Source organism: Photinus pyralis, unplaced genomic scaffold (assembly GCF_008802855.1).
Source record: "Photinus pyralis isolate 1611_PpyrPB1 unplaced genomic scaffold, Ppyr1.3 Ppyr1.4_LG1, whole genome shotgun sequence".
In the NCBI taxonomy this organism is placed as follows: Eukaryota; Metazoa; Arthropoda; class Insecta; order Coleoptera; family Lampyridae; genus Photinus; species Photinus pyralis.
The window spans coordinates 20,441,572-20,460,591 of record NW_022170249.1 but is presented as its reverse complement, the minus strand read 5'-3'; the positions used below and the strand labels follow the sequence as shown (position 1 = coordinate 20,460,591).

General features: G+C 35.4%; 2 protein-coding genes and 1 long non-coding RNA gene across 17 annotated transcripts; 1 reads left to right on the top strand and 2 right to left on the bottom strand.

Annotated features, from left to right (window-relative positions):
* Positions 1–625: 625 nt before the first annotated feature.
* Positions 626–5,048, bottom strand: LOC116159694. 12 transcript variants are annotated; one of them, XM_031472731.1, is made up of 7 exons: positions 4,628–5,047; positions 4,362–4,572; positions 3,789–4,004; positions 3,597–3,731; positions 3,332–3,546; positions 3,116–3,278; positions 626–3,064 (listed from the first exon to the last, which is right to left on the bottom strand). In XM_031472731.1, the coding sequence occupies exon 7, from the start codon at positions 2,851–2,853 to the stop codon at positions 718–720; it is 2,136 nt and encodes a 711-aa protein (XP_031328591.1). In that variant the 5' UTR covers positions 2,854–3,064; positions 3,116–3,278; positions 3,332–3,546; positions 3,597–3,731; positions 3,789–4,004; positions 4,362–4,572; positions 4,628–5,047; the 3' UTR covers positions 626–717. The 12 variants fall into 12 exon arrangements, with proteins under 12 accessions (XP_031328591.1, XP_031328590.1, XP_031328587.1 ...); XM_031472730.1 differs by having other exon boundaries at positions 4,632–5,047; XM_031472727.1 differs by having other exon boundaries at positions 4,654–5,046.
* A 2,463-nt stretch (positions 5,049–7,511) lies between these two features.
* LOC116181080 lies at positions 7,512–16,157 on the bottom strand. Of its 2 annotated transcripts, XR_004147201.1 has the most exons (7): positions 15,858–16,157; positions 13,923–14,033; positions 13,097–13,865; positions 11,043–13,017; positions 10,536–10,992; positions 8,872–9,169; positions 7,513–8,809 (listed from the first exon to the last, which is right to left on the bottom strand). It is a non-coding gene; the product is annotated as an uncharacterized LOC116181080 (long non-coding RNA). The 2 variants fall into 2 exon arrangements; XR_004147200.1 differs by having other exon boundaries at positions 7,512–8,809; positions 11,043–13,865.
* On the top strand, positions 9,250–10,383 carry LOC116181065. Of its 3 annotated transcripts, none has more exons than XM_031501322.1 (3): positions 9,369–9,499; positions 9,553–9,864; positions 10,145–10,383. In XM_031501322.1, exons 1-3 carry the CDS (start codon positions 9,451–9,453, stop codon positions 10,237–10,239), a joined length of 456 nt encoding a protein of 151 aa, XP_031357182.1. In that variant the 5' UTR covers positions 9,369–9,450; the 3' UTR covers positions 10,240–10,383. The 3 variants fall into 3 exon arrangements, with proteins under 3 accessions (XP_031357171.1, XP_031357182.1, XP_031357191.1); XM_031501331.1 differs by having other exon boundaries at positions 9,441–9,541; positions 9,589–9,864; XM_031501311.1 differs by having other exon boundaries at positions 9,250–9,864; positions 10,145–10,380.
* Positions 16,158–19,020: the final 2,863 nt, after the last annotated feature.

The following is a 19,020-nucleotide window of genomic DNA, read 5'->3' as shown; positions in this document are numbered from 1 at the left end:
CATCCGTTGCCTTTCTACAAGAGTTCTACGCGCCCACATTTGCAGCCGGCCAGCCAGCCTGCCAGCCAAAGTGAGATTAAAAGCTACTTTTTACAAATAAATTTGCAAAAATGCGCTAAAAAGGTAGCAGGCATGATAGCGCGAACTACAGAGGAATTTCGCTACTGAATGTGGTCAGTAAAGTATACGAGATGATACTGGAAAAGAGGTTGAGGGATATGGCTGACGTATTTTATACAAAAAGCGGAGTCAGACAAGGAGGTGTGATAAGCCCATTATTGTTTATTACACTAATTGATGAAATAGCCAAATATGTGAGATACAAAACCAACAAAGTAAATGTGGGAGTATCCCAGGCAGAACCGTACGTAATATAGACGTCGATGTTTCGTACCTAATTACGTCAAAATAACCATAATAATGACGTAAATAAAACGTAAATGTAACGTGCATAAGTCACAGCCCGATTACGTAAATTTTTACGTCCGTATAACGTACATTTTTACGTTATTATGACTTAAACTAATACGTCATTTTTCTGAATAATTAACGTAATTGAGACGTAAACCAAATTACCAATTTGGGACATAGGGGAAATTCAAACCATTAAAAAATTGTAGCTAGGTAATATCAATTTATTCAAATGTCGAGTACCTATAGTTACATTGCATGAAACCTACATAAAACAGAAACAATAACATTCTTACATTAACAAAGTTACAAAGTATGAAGCAAAGGTAGTGCTATTTGAGAACTCCCTGAAATAAGCAAAGTACATTTGCCAAGAATATCATTAATACTGTATGTTGACATTAACTCAGATTTATCACTAATTTCAAATATATTTAGTAATTTAGAATCAATAGGGTAGCTATAAAATGATTGGTAACATTTATATTCTTTTCCGAGAATTGTAATGTTTGAGTTGGGGTTGTATAAGAAATTACAAATTTCAACTACAAGTCCGTTTTTAGTTATGAAATAAGAATCTGCTGAACAATGTGATTTAATTGAAAGTGTGAAATCATTGATTTGAATTTTTTTGTACTGTTTTTCAAAATTAATATTTAAAATTGGTCCTAACTGATGTTCCATATGACATTGGATATCCTTTTTCAGGGAACTTGGAATTGTGAACATTTCATGTAGTCGTCTTTGAATTTGCTGTAAAGGTTTATTAGCAGATCGTACTAAAGCTTTTAACTTTCCTAAATAATTTTCATAAGGAAAGGACGAAATTGAATTTAAATCTCCAAATCTTTCTGCATCATCTGTTATATGTAAAAGAGAGTGGATATTATAAATATAAAACTGAAGAGTGTAAATTCTTTTGCAGTGTTTAACAAAGTGATATAAAAAAGTTCGCGGAAAACTTAGTCCAAATTGTTTGATATAATCTGCACATAGTAAAATTTGCATAGCACAATGCAAAAGTAAAAAATGATCATAAATTGCAATATCAATTTTATTTTTAAGAACAATTGGGCCAATGTATAAAACAAATGAACGAAATTCTGTCGCTTTCCAGTAAGAAAGCTCTGATAGTGACCTAGGTTTACGTTTTATTTCTACAGGAATACATTTTGCTAATGAAACTAACCGCTGCGACAATTCAGAAACAGTACGATTACTCAATCGAACACGTAAGTCACCACTTATCCATGTATTCAACAACTTTCTTACAACCCCTAAGCACACACAATGCATATAATCAGTAGGGAATGCGGTCACCATACCAATATTCAACTTTAACAGAGGCGAATCACCTGTATGGTGATCCTCATCCACTTTATTGCAAAAAGATTCATCAGTACGCTTTGGACAATCAAGCTCTTTTAATATTACTCTACCATTATAATAGTCACCTGCAACCGTACATTTGTCACAAGATGAATACCCACTATGGGACTTGATGCATTTTAAAAAAGCTCTAGCTGGCGCATCACAAACTATAGACCGAACTGTAACTGTGTAATGAATTTTGTTAAAAGTAAATCCCCTCTCTAACAGGTCCTTTAATTCACTGACAAAATTTTCCAAGTATTCTTCAATAGGAGTGGGTTTTGAACTACCTGCAAATATTCCCACAGCAAAGGGGTCATTTTCAAATTTAAAGATACTACATAGTATAGGCCACAATTGCATGCGATTACTCTTAAATAAAGGTATTCCGTCAATGTTAAAATTTAATGCCAAAGAAGTTGGTATTAAATTATGGCAATTATGTTTCACAATTTGTTTTTTCAAGCCTTCAACTAACCCCAAGTGACAGTATTCACCATTTACAAAATTCCTAGTGGTAGTTGTTCTTAAGGGGGTAGCTAATAGAGTTTTACTACAAAGTGGTAATTCACTATGGTGTGGAGCTAAAATTTTTAAAAGATCGTTTATTGCAGAGTGTGTTATATGATGTTGAGTAGCCCACAGTCTTAACTTTGAATTTATATTATTAGAATCAACATTAGAATGCATTGAACAGGAATCTCTATTGTCATTATTACTTTGCATATTATCCTCTATAATTTGAGTTTGGAAAGTATTTTGATCATCCAATAAACCGTTTGTAGTAACAAAGTCAATGTTATTGGAACTGTTGATCCCTAAATCACTGTTCTCTTGAAGTTCGCACATAAGTGAACTGTGTTCGATAGGTGAACTTGAGAGATCAAAATCAGTTGTTACAGACAAATGTTCCTGATCTCTCTGACAATCGGAAGAATTCAGTTTATTTTGTACTTTTGAAAGACTTTGTTGTACTGAAGTACTATCTGTCAGCAGGGCTACCTTAAATTCGTTTGCAATTCGCCTATACATCTGCCTTTTTCCAACACTACCTTTACGTCGTTTTAACATTATTAAGTATAAATTAAACTAAATGTAAATCTTAAGGTACGATTTTTACATAGGTACTTGATGAGGTTAAAAAATACAGCTTAAGTGTTAGATTCAACAGTATCCTTACTTTTTTTAAGCTTGCAACGTTGGGGTGCATGCTTCAACCACCCCTTTATTACTTGTTCGATGTCACACTCAACAGCCTGTGGTTGCTTTGCTTTTACTGCATCTTTGGCAACAAATTGTAAACAAAAGTTAAAAAAATAATAATTTAACTTACCAACAACGACCTTTTTTAAAGATAGTTGAGAAAATGGCTTTTTATTAGACCTAGTGCCCAGATAATTGTAACTACATGCCACACTATCGTTTATGACTCTCTTTAATATATTAGAAGTGGTGTCATTAATATTTTTTCCACCAAATGTAGATAAATGGCAACGCTGAAACAATAAAATAAATTATAATGCTACTGTAAATGCTAAAAAATTATTACCAGTAAATCGTAATTGTCCTGTATTGTCAAATACTGTTCCAATAGCTGAATTTCTTGTTCAGCATTGACCGGCAACTTTACAGGAAAATTTGCCGGTAGAGCATTTTCAAATTGGATTTTCTCTTGGGTCAATTTTTGCTGTCGCAGCAATTCTATTATTAATTTGTTTTGTTCTTTGATAAAAATAATATCATTGACTAATTTTTTTTGAAGAGCTAAAAAGAAAAAATACAAGATACTATACTTTATTTAGGTACCTACCTACATAAACAAGAAGCTAGAGTTGTATTGTTGTCATTGTGTGAAGATTGTGACGTGGAAGCTATGGATTGTTCACTACTCAGATCAGGAACAGGTTCGCAGATCTCTAATTGCCTTGGAGATGGTACATGTCTTACTACTTTATACCAATAACATACGCATTAAGTAAAATAATCCAGTTTTAGGTCACACTTACTTTGTTTGTTTAAGTTAAGAGTAGGTGGCCGAGGAAACTTTGAAGTTTGTTCTTCGTCACTACTACTTGAAAGTAGTCTACGAGAAGGTGCACGTTTCCTTTTTTGAAATTTATCTTGGTCTGCATCACCTTGACTTCCAACCTCAGCCTCACTACTTTGTAGATCAGAAGTATATTCGGCCCTCGGTAACTTCCTTTTTACACGTTCATAATCGTCTGTTTGATAAAAGTATTTATTAGGGTTCTGTATACTATACTATCGATATGAAATTCATAACTTCGATCAGCATGTAAGCTGCTCTAAAGTTACTTGGGTAATTATAAACAACAGCTCAGCTTCGGTTTACGCAACTATCTATAATGTTAATGACATTATAGGTAGTTGCGTAAACCGTGTGCTACATATCGGCCTAATCCCATTCATTACTAATTTTGTACTTCGCAATTCGTCTTGACAGTATTATGGTATGGAAAAGTGTATCGTTATGCTTCTCATGACTTAAAACCATGCAATGTGCCAAAATGCTTCCACAGTTTATTCATATTACCAGTATCTAAATTTATAAAACGTACCTGACTCAAATAAGGTGCGCCGAACGAAACAAAGCTTCCACTTGTTGTCGATTACTTGATCTTCATTTAGAAGAACCTTTTCAAATGTTTTTGACTGTTTAGTAGGTGGCCAAAACGCTTCTTGTTTGCGAGGGGTAAACCACTCTGTCCGAATAATGGCCAAGCCTCCTCCAGACTCCTCTGCAAATTCCACTAATGAAAACATTTCGCCCTGCAAATAATAATCGAGGCAAATGGTCATATTGTACGTAAATTAATTAACTAACATACTTATCAAATATTTTACATTTACCTTTGCAATCTAATTATGATTACCGCAATAAAACGTGATTCACATCAACACCCTAACCTAACATTACATTGGAATGGCGCGAATGCGTAAAAGGTGCCACGATGCCAGCTTGCTTCAATGCGCGTGTAAGATGTTGCCGTTTTCAGGTATTGTTTCTTGTACTTACTCTTTCGTGTCATTAGATTTGAATCAAATCAATTTATTTTCACGAATTTTGAATTTTGATACAATAATCAGAAGTTTTAGAATTTATTTTATCACATAAAAACATGACGTTATTGCGACCGAAAGATAACGTAAGTATATTACGTAATATTTTGGTGTTTTTGTTTACGTAATAAATACGTCCAGTTTTGGGAAATTTACGTCTTCGTTTGTAATTTACGTCACACCGACGACTTAATGACGTACTGTTTCTGCCTGGGATATAAATTACAGCGAGTATTGGTGTCAGAACTGCTATATGCTGATGACTTGGTAATTGTGGCAAACACAGAGAGGGACATGCAAGTCAACCTGGATATTTGGAGTGAAGGTTTCCGAAAGTACGGCATGAAGATAAACATCGAAAGACGTAGGTGTTGGTGGTAGCTAAGAAACATCAAAGGGTGGATGTGAAATTAAATAACATGACAATCAAGCAAGAAGAAAACTGTAGGTATCTGGGGTCGGTAATTAATGAGCAGGGGGAAATGGAATAATAATAATAATAATAATAATAATAATAATCTTTATTTCCTGTGGACATATAAAAATGTATAGGACACGTCAGTAACAATAACAAACAACATAAATAGCAATAACATGTGAGTTTCTCCTACTTCATCTATTAAATGAAAAGATTGCCTGATGGGCCATTTAATAGATGAAGTAGGAGAAATACTCAAACAGCCACAACATCTTAAAAATGTAATAAAATACCTAAGGTCTGCAAATATATTCGACATGTTATGATTTATACAGTATTTACAATAGGCTAATGACCAAGTAGTCGACGCCTTAAATAAACTTGCATCCCATATAATACGGGGATTTTTCATAAAAAGTGTGGGAGTGCTTGAAAGTTGAAATTTTGTGTTTTCCTCTGGTGTTATAGCTGTGCAAGTCGCCACATTTTGTCACATTATTTTTATTTTGGTGGACAAAACATAAAACTCTGTAGATATGTATACATGGAAGCGGCATTATCTTATTTTAGCCAAAATAATTAATAGAGTGACAAATGCTACTAAAGTATATTACGCGCTAAACATAGTTTTTATTAAAAAAATTCACAGATTCCGCAATCCTTGCAACCATTGGAGGCATTGGAAATAATAACCCTACAACGCCATATGTAAAACACAAATAACCCTTATTCATACGGTATCACTTGCTCCACTTGCTCGCAAGCTCGCTGGTGTCGCAAACGTAACCATTCTAAATAATAAGCGTCGTAACATGCGTGTAATACCATCACGGGCGATGTGCGATAAATTTAGATTCAATTAACGAGACCCTTGCGCACTGTTAAGTAAGTACCGTATCGACAGTATCCGCGACTTTTCCTGAATCTACCGATTACTGTCGAGTACGGGGAAATCATCACTTGATGCGACACTAATTGTCTTCTTTTCTGCTCGACAAACCAGTAGCTTTTTACTCATACAAAACATAAGCATTTCCAATGCGAAAAGTGAAATATACTAAGCCTTCAACGGTGAACTCAATAGGGCAGTTGAAACGTTTCTAGATATGAGATGATCAGAGAGAAATACATCAAACAAGATGGAAGCCTCCCGACGGAAAGACGACTAATCACATCGATCACGTACTAATAAGGAAGGAAGAAAAGACATGATAACAGATCTAAAGAACATACAGAGGATCAGATGCGGACTCTGATCATTTTATAACTGTGTGAACTTGGCCCCCCAACTTTAGAAAGCAATAATTTTCGTGATTGAAATGGACTGCGCTTCGTTTGCGCACAATTGCATTTTGTTTGCGCGCTGCCGGTTTCAAAAAAAAATGGCAAATTTGAAAAATGGGGGGCCAGTATCGAATTTTGTATTTAGAACAACTCAAAAACGACGGGGGCGCGAACGAAGGTATTGGGAGCGCAAACATGCGCAAACGATCACAAGAAAAAAAGTGAAATTTGTAAACTTGGAGAGAAGTCGTGAAGTTGGCATCCCCCGAATTTGATTCCTTCCTAATTTTGAAACCGGCAGCGCGCAAACAAAATGCAATTGTGCGCAAACGATCAAATGGAAAAAAAATGGCAAATTTGAAAAATGGGGGGCCAGTATGGAATTTTGTATTTGGAATAACTCAAAAACGACGGGGGCGCGAACGAAGGTATTGGGAGCGCAAACATGCGCAAACGATCACAAGAAAAAAAGTGAAATTTGTAAACTTGGAGAGAAGTCGTGAAGTTGGCATCCCCCGAATTTGATTCCTTCCTAATTTTGAAACCGGCAGCGCGCAAACAAAATGCAATTGTGCGCAAACGAAGCGCAATCCATTTCAATCACAAAAAATTTTGCTTTCTAAAGTTGGGGGGCCAAGTTCACACAGGATCATTTTATGGCAGGAGCCAAAATCTCATAACTAAACCCGGAAAATAAAAACAAAAGAACCGGAAACAGAAGGTCGAACTAATAAGGCTAATAACAGAAGAAGAACAAGAAGGATACAAACAGTTGAAAGATAAACTAGAATAAAAGAAACCTAGAAGAAACCGGAGGAAAAATTAAACACTGTTAAACAAAGCAGCAAAGGAATGTAACAAAGCAGCAAAAAAAATAGAAGAAAATAGCGAATACCCAAGAGAGATAGAAGAATGAAGAAAACTCAGCTTACTGATGCTGACAAAAGAAACAACAGAAGCAACAAACATACCAAAGAGAAAGAAATAAGTTGAAAAAGTTATTAAGAACAAAAAAGAGGAAATACATGGAGGACAAACTGAAAGATATACTCGTAAAAGAGAATTACCAAAACAAAGAACTCGGAAACCTTTACGAAATAGTACGAAATGAAAGAAGACGACGTGGTCATAGTGTAATTTTGCAGTATGAAACCATTCGCTGGAAGTCACTTTGAATTTTCTTTCAGTGATGTTGTATGTATTTTGAGTAACTTCTGTAATATGACGTACGATCTAAAGCTGAAGAAGAATAATAATAATAACATTTATTGATTATTAAGTAATCAAAAGGACAAGATTCGGCAAAGCCGGTTTTCAATCCTGCCTAAAAACTTGCCATATTTCCTGGACATACTTTCAACTATAACATCTTATAAACATTTATAAACATGCAAAAAATTAAGTATAGTAATAATAAAATATATCTATATAACAACATTAATGGTCTTATAAACATGCAAAACTAGATTAAATATAGAAACAATAAAATATATGTATATAAACAACAAAAATCAATAATGAAGCAAGAATTATTATATTCTATATACCTACAATTTAAATTAAAATTATAAAAATGTAAACACAAATAGACATAGATTGATCGAAATAATAATAAAAATAATAAAAAATGGACAAGGATTGGTATTTTTGATTATTATAAATAGGTAAGTGTTATTATTTTACGTAATAATTCTTAATTGGAAACTACAAAAAGGGTACTTTGCTACACATTTAATTTGCTAATTTCTGTGAATTTAACAAATGATTTCTAAATTTTTCCTTAAATTGATGAACAGATGACAGTTGAAATAGTACATGATATTTATTTAACATGCACGGGGCTGTGTATTCAAAGTAACTTTTGTATTTTGTTGTAGTATGTTTAGGTGTAGTGTACTGGGTATTGATATTTCGAAGAGCAACATTATGCATATCAGCTCGTTTTACTAACAATTTAAAAAGATAATCTGGAACGAAGGTATGAATCAAATTGTATAACAAAGTAGCAAAGGTAAGTGTAAAACTACTTTCTATTTTGAGATAATCAAGGCTATTATAGTGTGGCGTAATATGCTCAAATCTATAAATACTGCTAAATAATAGTAAAACTATCAATTACTTTTAAGGGTTATTGAAGCTAAGTCAAGCAAACACGAAAATTTCCACGTTGGCCTCGCCAGGAGCATTTCGCATCTGTATGGTGTGTTTTACTTCCCTTCCTCCAATTGTCGTTAAAATCTGTGGCTGTAACAAAAGGTGTCTCAAATTTAACTTGACTGATCTCTTAATATGTAACTTACACCTACCTTTTCTTTTTTCATAATCCAAAATGATGGATTGAAATTCAGTTATAGTCTCCGAGGGTCACTTAATTTGTAAGTTCATGTTTTGATCCGGGTCATCAAGTGTTCTTTTTAAATTCTCATGCTTATCTAATCTGCTAGCAATGTTTTTCATGTACAATCAATTTAACACGTTACTGCTGCTGATGTGAAGGGTATTCGTTTTTATGATTACAGATCATTATTAAGTACACAAATATTCGAAAATTGATCGTTGGTATCCAAAACAGAAACGCAGCAGCAATTATGGGTCTCATACCGGCTGGAAAGACTTTCATTGAAATCCTTTATATTTAACGTTTTTTTGTACACAAATGTGATGCAATGGTGGGTTGACATGAATTTTGAGTTGGACCACTGTAAATCAGTCAACGTGACAGGTACCACTCACCTAATTTGGCATAAAAATTTTTTGTGAAATATTAAATAAAATGGAAGTCACTCTCCTCACTATAAGTAAGTTGTGTGCTAGTATACTACACAAGTGCACTCTTGAATTGGACCAAAACGTAATAATCGTTAGTGAGTTACGTGACAAAATCTATGATATCTATCCAACCCTGGATGAAAAGGACTATGCAGTGTATTGGTGGTACAACAAAGACTGTTTTCATAAAGTTTGGGACTACATAACGTATTTCACAGCGATAAGTCTGATGGCTGAGAAAATCTTACTTTTAGTTTTGATGGATTCCGAAGATGGCTCTGAAGAGAACGAGTCGTTTCTACATGAATTAGATATCGGTGAATTAAAAGAAGCGAAAAGAAGAATGAAAAAGGACCCGTACGATATTTGTAGAAAAGTTGATAGCATGGAAGGTTTGGATGTTGGTCTACCGTTCAAACTGAGGACCGATTCTGAAATATTGAGCTATGCATTGAGGAAATATCCTGAACCAAAGTATTTTACTTCGGACTTGACGTTTAGAATGAGTTGTGCTCAATGTATTAAGAAGGGTAAGTCAGCTGTTGTGGTGGTGTAATTGTAATGTAACCTAAATTTAATTACGTGATTTACTGAACACAATTCAGTTTGCTTATGTAGCAAACAATAAACAGAATGCATTTCCGCTTTCATTGCTTATCGCCGGTAACTATCAACTTGATGGCGCCCTGATATCGCTCTAGAAAATTCGCTAGAGTAATCTTCTAAGGTCACGCAACGACGAATCTGAAATTACGTTTCATATAGTAGGTATATGCGAAATCCCAGATGTACTATCACCATTATTTGCAGGTTGGCCCAAGCAGAAAGGCGTGTTAACGTTGCTTAATGAGGAAATTATTGAACGAACACCTCCCAAAGTGGAGGGAACTAAAACAAAGAAATAACCACAGCAGGTGCTTGCAAGATCTTTCCTAAAGATGGTACCACTCTTTATGTGTATTTGATATCAACTATAGTTATAAATTACATAGAAATAAAAAATGGCACTCTTTATTTTGGAAGGTGACTGTAAACAGAACAATGGCGGGAACACGCCGTGCTTTCAATAAATTGCTATCAAAATCTAAAGCAACGTTTGAAACCAATAAAAAAAATTGTGCCATTGAAAAAAATGGATTTAAGATTGTATGTGTAAAACGAGTACAGTTATGATGAGAAGTGTATGATAATCATTCCTGACCTCCAGTTTTGTAGTCCAGTCCAGTTCTTTGTAGTCACAATTTGAGAAGGTTCTCCACAGTTATTAGTATCCACACTCTGAAAAGGCTGTTTGTATAAGCACTTTAATGATTTGCAATTGAGAGGACCGGTAGTAGGACCTGCTTGAAGAACTCTATCGTGCTGCGTAGGGTTGAGTTGGAAAGGAATAGTAAGAATTGTAGTAATCGAACTGTTTCATCGGTACTTCTCAGCTTAGAAGCAATAAAATTTCCAAAGTGATTGCTTTCGTTAGTTTGTTGGTTTGCAGAGGCCGTCAGCAACGGAATGTATTGGATGTATAAAGTATTACTTCTCGTTACGTATTATTTATTTCTTGTTCTTCTCCTTCACTTCGTTCTAGCGGATTCTCGTTTGGTTCTACACTTTCGGGTTGGGTCAAAAAACATTATTTTTTCATTGAAAGGATTTCCCTGTCTCTATTGAATTACTCATAACTAAGTCAGACATGAATGAAACTTGTACTTACGTACTTAGGTACTTCATCTTCAACAGTAGAAGCAGGTGAGTTGTGATAACGCTATTTAATTTACGTCCATTGCCCTATGACTTACATACCATGCATTGCACTATCATCGATCTTTCCGCAAATGAGTTTATTGCCTCCTGCTTTATATATTTATCCATTACTAGTTCACTGGCTCAGTATTACGTCACCATTACATGTTTTTTCGATCGGCGCCACTGCCTAAATCAATTACCACTATGAAGAAAATGTTATATTCGTCGTTTTACCGACTACACCCGAACTAAACATGTACACATCACTAATCTTTAACAATTTTTAAATTGCTCCATACGGCGCCGTTACGAAACAGAACAGTGAGCGACGTTTGGTCGGCGAGCAGCTGGATATGGAATTTGATCGACAACCTTTGAACTTTGGACAGCTAGAAATGGACTTTGAACTCTTGGACCAGTCGGCAACCTTTGGATTTTGAACAGGAGGGAATGAACTTCGATCGATAGCTACCTACTTTCTTAGACCAGAGAAAATAACGGTATAATACAGACAAAATGTTGTATTTATCGTCATTGAACTGTCCTTGAAGAGTGCGCATGCGCCACTTTGACGCGCACATCCTTAACCGGTGATTCTGTTCCCAGTCCATTCCGTACGGCCGCCATTCCATTCCGTACGGCGGTCATCCCATTCTGTACGATCGGTGTTTTGATTGTATAAACCCATCTTAAGAATGTTGTTAAACATCTTGGTATGATAGCAGCACAGCATAGCATAAAAGTATTTTTATTGGCAATTAACCTCTTACTTTAGAGTTGGATCTATTTATTTCTTTTATTCTGTTAAGAGTGAAGTCATTTCTACCCTGAATATCTAATGATTGCTACTACTTAGATTAAGGGATCTTTCGTGTCAAACGGCAATAAGGAGAAAAAAGGAATGGAAAATCTAATTTAAACCATTATGTATTTAAGGGAAATGAGCGTGTAAAGTTCGTTGAAATATCACGCGAAATGCTTTGTAAGTATTGGATGGTCGAACCTTAATCTAACTTCAATTGATAAATTAACCGGAATTCCGAAACATTTATCTACATTAAAAGAGTTGGAATTGCTTTGTAATTAAGCACTTGATCGTAGATAAACAGTGAATGAAATTTAGTAGGGCACTAACTAGGGCTAATGACTTTTCCTAGTCTCGTAAAGGAAAGTCCTCTAATTAATTTTGCTGCGGTTAATTATTTTAAGATTTATTGGAGCATGAACGTATTGTAGAGAGGCTGTCATCGATCATCGAGGAGTGAAATATTGAATGATGTCTGAGCGTTCTGTTGTGAGGTCGTGACGTGTGGATACAATGGACGCAGATTACGACTTTTAATCTTATATTTTGGTTCCTCGTATATAATATGATACCTATAAGCTAATAAAAATAATGCGATCTTTGTAATGTTTGCATCTGACATAAACAATTTCAAACGGAGTTCTCCTAATAAATTATGCAGAAAATGAAAAAAGCATCACTTCGAAATCGCTGTGAGCGTAATGAATACATTTTTGTTATAATAATAGTTATTTAGTATACAAGACGATTAAGGGAAACATCCCGTGTATTATACATAACTTTACATTATTTCAGAAGCCATAATAAAACTTCTAAAGGTTCCGAATTTAATTTAGCAGTCAAAGTAGCAAGCTTAGGTTCTTCAGTTGTTTCCATAGAAACAATGTTGTTTTATGTTCTGAACGCCATTTTATTTCGTGCTCCGCGTTCCATTTTTAATAAGAATGACAGATGCCACTAGAATGCACAACCATTTGTTTCACTTTTCTACCCTTGCCGTTAAAGTGATCATCTATTCTTACTGTTAAAGAGAGACTTTGATGATTGCTGTGCTAAAAATCGGGGACAAAGTCCGAACGTCTGGATAAATGAGCGCGCTTCCAACGATACCAACCATAACCCACTCTGATAACGTTTACTGCAACCCATTTAATTAGTTACTGTTATTTATACTCAATGTTCAAAAGATGTAAAGGAAACAAGGAATTGTCACTTACTGTGTTGTTCGACTTCCTTTTCTTCGGGAGCTCCCTGTGGTAGACACCTTTAATCTTGGTTTCTATGCACTTGCGTTAGTAGAGTCGCACGTTATTATTTTTTGGTCGACGTTATAACAATCACTCGCGTACGCGCATCATCGAAACCAAAGTGCGCACTCTTGGAAAAGATAGTAAGGAAAGTGAATGAGTTACTTCTCCCACTTAACTTTAATTTGAATTTAACTGAATTTCAACACTCACTTAATTGGCCCGGTTGAAATTCTGAAATTCGATAATTCAATTAACACCGATCGCGTCCTGGAATTTGAGGATCAAGTAACAGGATACTTTATCAGGTGTCTCTACGTTCAAACGAGCTACCTTGCTGGTTTCTTCCCCAGTTTTAAATTAATATACAGAAACTGAAATCGGCCAATACGTAATTAACGGGGCTGAAATCCTACAATATTAATTGTTCCCCTACTTCCTCATGCCGAGGGCTGTCGGATGCTATCAAAAAAATTTACATACATATCTCTACGGGAACAATTAGAAACTTCACACTTATATTCTGCAGCTGGCTTTCCTTATCAGCGATCAAAACGGCTCTGAAAATTAAAACATTATTTTTACCTTCCATTTCTCACTCCTAGAAGAAATAAATAAATCCGGAGAGCGCCCAAATACTCGTCCATATACAGTGCGTTCGAGACGGGTACCTCAATTTTATTTGACCGGGTCCGGGTCGGAAGTCAATCTTCGAAAATGTGTACAGTCGAAGGATAACCTAAAACAATCCATTCATACAATTAATTAAAATATATATATCCTTAACTCTACTTACCTAGGTAGCTACTGTTTTCTCCAAGCTATATTATTCCAGAATCTCCAGCCTAAGACATTCGACCATCTCCAGCCAATACCATTCAACAATTTTCAGCCACTGTCCACCAAACTCAATCACAATAAGAAAATAGTGCAAGTTGGCAGAATTCAGAATCCTTGCTTACCGGGTCCGTTAACTTGGCCCCCCCACTGAGAGATTTCATAGTCGTATTATTTTGAAATGAATGCGCTCGTTATGCGCTCATATGCGCCACCGATAATAACTCTTGCGCCATTATCGTTTTTTAGAAATCCGAAAAAACATTGGGGGGGGGGGCAAGTGAACGTAGCCCCCCCCAGTACGTATTTTGTCCCTTGTAACTAGGTCACCTGATACATTTGGTTATGCGCTCAATTGCGCCACTTGAATTAAAGCTAGCGCCATTACGGTTAAGCCGTGACAATTTTTCAAAAAGCGGGGCCGCCAACTGAATGTTTTTAAAAGTTACTTTTTTTAAGATCTTTTCATACGAAATTGTACTCTCAGGTATGCGCTGAAATGCGCCGTAAAAAGATATCTTTGCGCCATTATGGTTTTTTGGTTATCCTTAAATATATTTGGGAGGGGCCAAGTGAACGGAACCCCGCATAACGCATTTTGCTACCGGTATTTGTGCCACTCGATACATCTGGTTATGCGCTCAATTGCGCCACTTGAATTAAAGCTAGCGCCATTACGGTTAAGCCATAAAAAATTTTTAAAAAGTGGGGGGGGGCTAACTTAACGTTTTCAAAAGTTACGTTTTTTAACATGTTTTTTCTACTACATCGTACCTTTCATCATGCGCTAAAATGCACCGTAAACAAAAATCTTGGCGCCATTATAGTGTTTCAGAAACACTATACAGGGTGTTTTTTTGGGAGCTTTAGTTAAACGATTCTGAGAAAGTAAAATAAGTAGGTTTTTAAAAATTTGTATTTAGGAGTTACTCCGAAGGCCGAATCGATGTAAAATATTTTCAAAATGGACGCACTTCCGGAAATAACTTTTGAAAACGCTAAGTTAGACCCTCCACTTTTTAAAAATGTTTTATGGCTTAACCGTAATGGCGCTAGCTTTAATTCAAGTGGCGCAATTGAGCTCATAACCAGATGTATCAAGTGGCACAAATACCGGTAGCAAAATGCGTTATGGGGGATTCCGTTCACTTGGCCCCCCCCCCAAATATATTTAAGGATATCCAAAAAACAATAATGGCGCAAAGATATCTTTTTACGGCGCATTTCAGCGCATACCTGAGAGTACAATGTCGTATGAAAAGATGTTGAAAAAAGTAACTTTTAAAAACGTTAAGTTGGCCCCCCCACTTTTTGAAAATTTGTCACGGCTTAACCGTAAAGGCGCTAGCTTTAATTCAAGTGGCGCAATTGAGCTCATAACAAAATGTATCAGGTGACCTAGTTACAAGAGACAAAATACGTACTGGGGGGGGGGCTACGTTCACTTGGCCCCCCCAAATGTTTTTTCGGATTTCTAAAAAACGATAATGGCGCAAGAGTTATTATCGGTGGCGCATATGAGCGCATAACGAGCGCATTCATTTTAAAATAATACGACCATCAAATCTCTCGGTGGGGGGGCCAAGTTAACGGACCCTTGCTTACCCCTTACTTATTATTACTACAAAATTTGTAGCTCGAAATAGTATTATAGAAATAGACTGCATTCTTGAATGTTGAATGAACATTACCCTATTGTTTAAATAACGGGCGATCAAAAATGAGTTGCTGTCGAGTCGCCTTTGGAAGTTCAAGTTAAATACGATTTCCCATGTAAACAAAAGTTCCAAAGGTGACTCGACAGCAACTAATTTTTGATCGCACAGTACTAGGTTTCCTTTTATGCTTCCCATTTTTTAAATATATATTTAAATAGACAGTTTATCTTACTTACCTTAATTTGATCCTTGAGAGTAAAGAGTTAATAGCTTTGCAAAGTTCAGGCCCTATTAATGAGATGACTTGATGCGAAACTTTAAAAAGAAAGTGAGGACTACGATAACTAACTCCTGCTGCCAAATAACGTAACATTATTGCTAATCTCTTTTTTGATGGTACAGCGATTCTCCTTTGAGTATCGTGCTTTTTAATTAGAGCTCTAATTTTATTTAACAAAAATTCGAGATCTGTTTTAGACATTCGGCCGAAGTTATGGAACTCCTCAGATTCCTCGTAAGTTAGTTCTTTAATAAAATTGTTTATACTGCTTCTGTAACAAATGAATAAGATAAGGAGGATATTGTATAAGTTGTTAGTCCTTAAATTTATTTTTACTTAAATGAACAAGTTACATAATCTCCGTAGTGCATAAAATACCATAGCGCGATAGTTAAAAATTAGTCTCGTTTCACTGTCACCGAGCTATCAGGTGACATATGACAATGATCAAGATTTTCAAACTTGTGCGATATATTATTATGGTATAACGACACATGAATATGCCAATCGGCTGCATGAGGAAAAGAGTCGCCTGTTTTATAATACGACGATACCGTTAAATAATAGAGGAAGAAAAATTCTGCAAATAGGACTTGATGTAGCAAGTGATATGTGTTGTACGAGGATGTTGAAAATGGATGGTGATCAAAGTGTGTATTTCCATTATGAGACTTATTACGATTCATTTCATACTTTGCTTAGAGGAACTAATGGAGGGAATAAGTCGTGAATGCATTGTCGTCGACATAAATCAAATCATAATTTGGGGACTTCAAAACGATACGTGTGGGTTTGAATGGAAAAATTCAAGACGTGAAGGCGTTGAAATGGTTCAAAAGCCAAAAATTCCATGGGTTATTCGGAGTTTCCCATTAGTTTAAATCCTCTGCATCCAGCATCACAAAACTTATGCGTTAGACAAGGGAAAGAGTATTTACCATTCAAGAACAAATCACACAACTTCATAAAACTATTGTGTTTTTTAACAAACTACACTCGTCTTCAGTACAAAACCGACCTATCCCATACACTGCTTATATGTATCTATATTGGAAAAGCCTCTCATAAAAGATAAATCACCGTTTCCTAATGAAATTAGAAAAAGAAACAAGTCTATTACTCTTTTTCGCGAATACTATTTGATCGCAAATTCAAGCTTAAAAGAGGAAATCGCTTTGACACGACGCAGGGAATGAGACGTTGATTACCGATCAGATAAAATAGACCTTTAGATAAGCATCAATCATAAACGTCTCGAACTTTCATTCAAGCTATCTCTATATTTTTATACGAAAGTAGAAATAAAAACAAACTTACTACCGGCTGACATATTTTATAAATTGCCACCTTTTTATTTCCCATAATCCGAAGTCGCGAGCCGATATAAAAGCGTAAAATCTGTCAAGCAAAAAGTTTTTGTTAGGTAGGTATTGCAAGAAAGGTGAATTTACTATATTTTTAGAAAGGAAATGATAAAATCACTTGAGGATAGTGCTCTATTGGAAAACTGTCATGCATCAAGCTTATATTCCAGGTTGAGTTATAGAGCTCCACAAATTGCTTTTGAGAAAATTTACAAGTGTTTCGCCACTTTTATGGTTCAAGTGACGCAATAAACATTTTTAGTTCCATTCAGAGCTCATTTACTCCATTTTGTCCAGAATTAAAACGAGGCTATAACGATGTATTTTACTGAAGGTATTGTCTTTGTCGAGTTTCGGTGTAATAATAGGCTCATTATGCAACTTCTATTATTTCTGAGTTAATTTCTACCAGTTTTAAAAAGGTAAGTGACTTCAGTTTTTGCATATTACTCATAAGAATCTGTAAGAATTTGCCAATAAATTATTGCCACTAACAACTTGTTTCTCTAAACTTGCCGTTTGTCAATTCGTTATGTAAGTACGTGGAAAAATTCCGACTAATTCGCGTGAATAGTAATTTTCACGCGTTTTATTTATGTAGCCCCAGTATTTTTATACGACTGCACTTCTACTAAAAGGTAGGCGTAAATTTCCCCATTTGTATATTTTTAATTTGTATTGTGTGTTGCCTATCGGTCAGTTTGGCGATCGCGTCTATATTGTACATATCATATCAATTAACTTTACCCAAAATCGTCCTGAAACCTTCATTTTCGTAATGTAGTGGTTGATTTTAGAGAACATGTCTAAACGTTTATTGAGCGAAATTTCGAGTTGTGATTTCTAAAAGTGACAGCGTGACAGTTCTCATTATTGACTACTAGTTAATAATGTCCACATTATGAACCACTTCAAACAACTGCCGAGAAAGCCTACTTTACAAGTGGAAAAAAGGTTAATAATCATGTCATCAGACTCTAGTAGTGAAAAAACTATACACGGTGTCCATTTTTCGAGTGCCACTATGGGGATCTCACTTATCTTAAGAGATAGAACGTTGGTTAAATGGGGGCAAAGTTGCCAATTTTCGTGCCGAATAAGAATCTGAAAATAAATTTGAAATATCTTCAATAGTTTTGAAGATATCGCAAAAAACGAAAATTTCTGATTTTCGTTTTTAATTTTTTTATGATAAACTAATCGTAGTAGACATTTCTAATTAACACATTATTCGGACACTTTTTAATGGAGATTTCAAGTATGGCATCCTGTTTTTAATAACTTTCAAGATGACGGAGAAACGCGTGGAAACTTTAGTTTTTCTTATGGGCGCCATTTTCACATTTTGAGATTACGTCTTTTTTTCTCTTTACAACGATATATCACACATGGTGGTTCAGTATCACATTTTTCCTAAAAATAGAATTTTTAATTTTTTGAGAAGAGTGCTTTGTAAAAAGAAAACGTTCTTTTGTTGTGAACAAAAGGTTAACTTATTTCATGCAGTGCCATTTAGGTTTCGTTCCTTACGGTTCTTTAATATAATTTCGTGATTTGTAGGGGTCCGTTAACTTAGCACCACCATTTCAAATTTCTGACTAAAGACAGATTGCGCTAGAATCTGTATATCTAGCGCCACTTTGAGTTCAGCTCGTCCCATTATAGAATTTGCAAAAAATCCTTTGACTTTCGGGGGGTAACGCTAGCACCACCATTAATTCCGATCACTTCCAAAAGCAACCGCTGGTGGGCTGT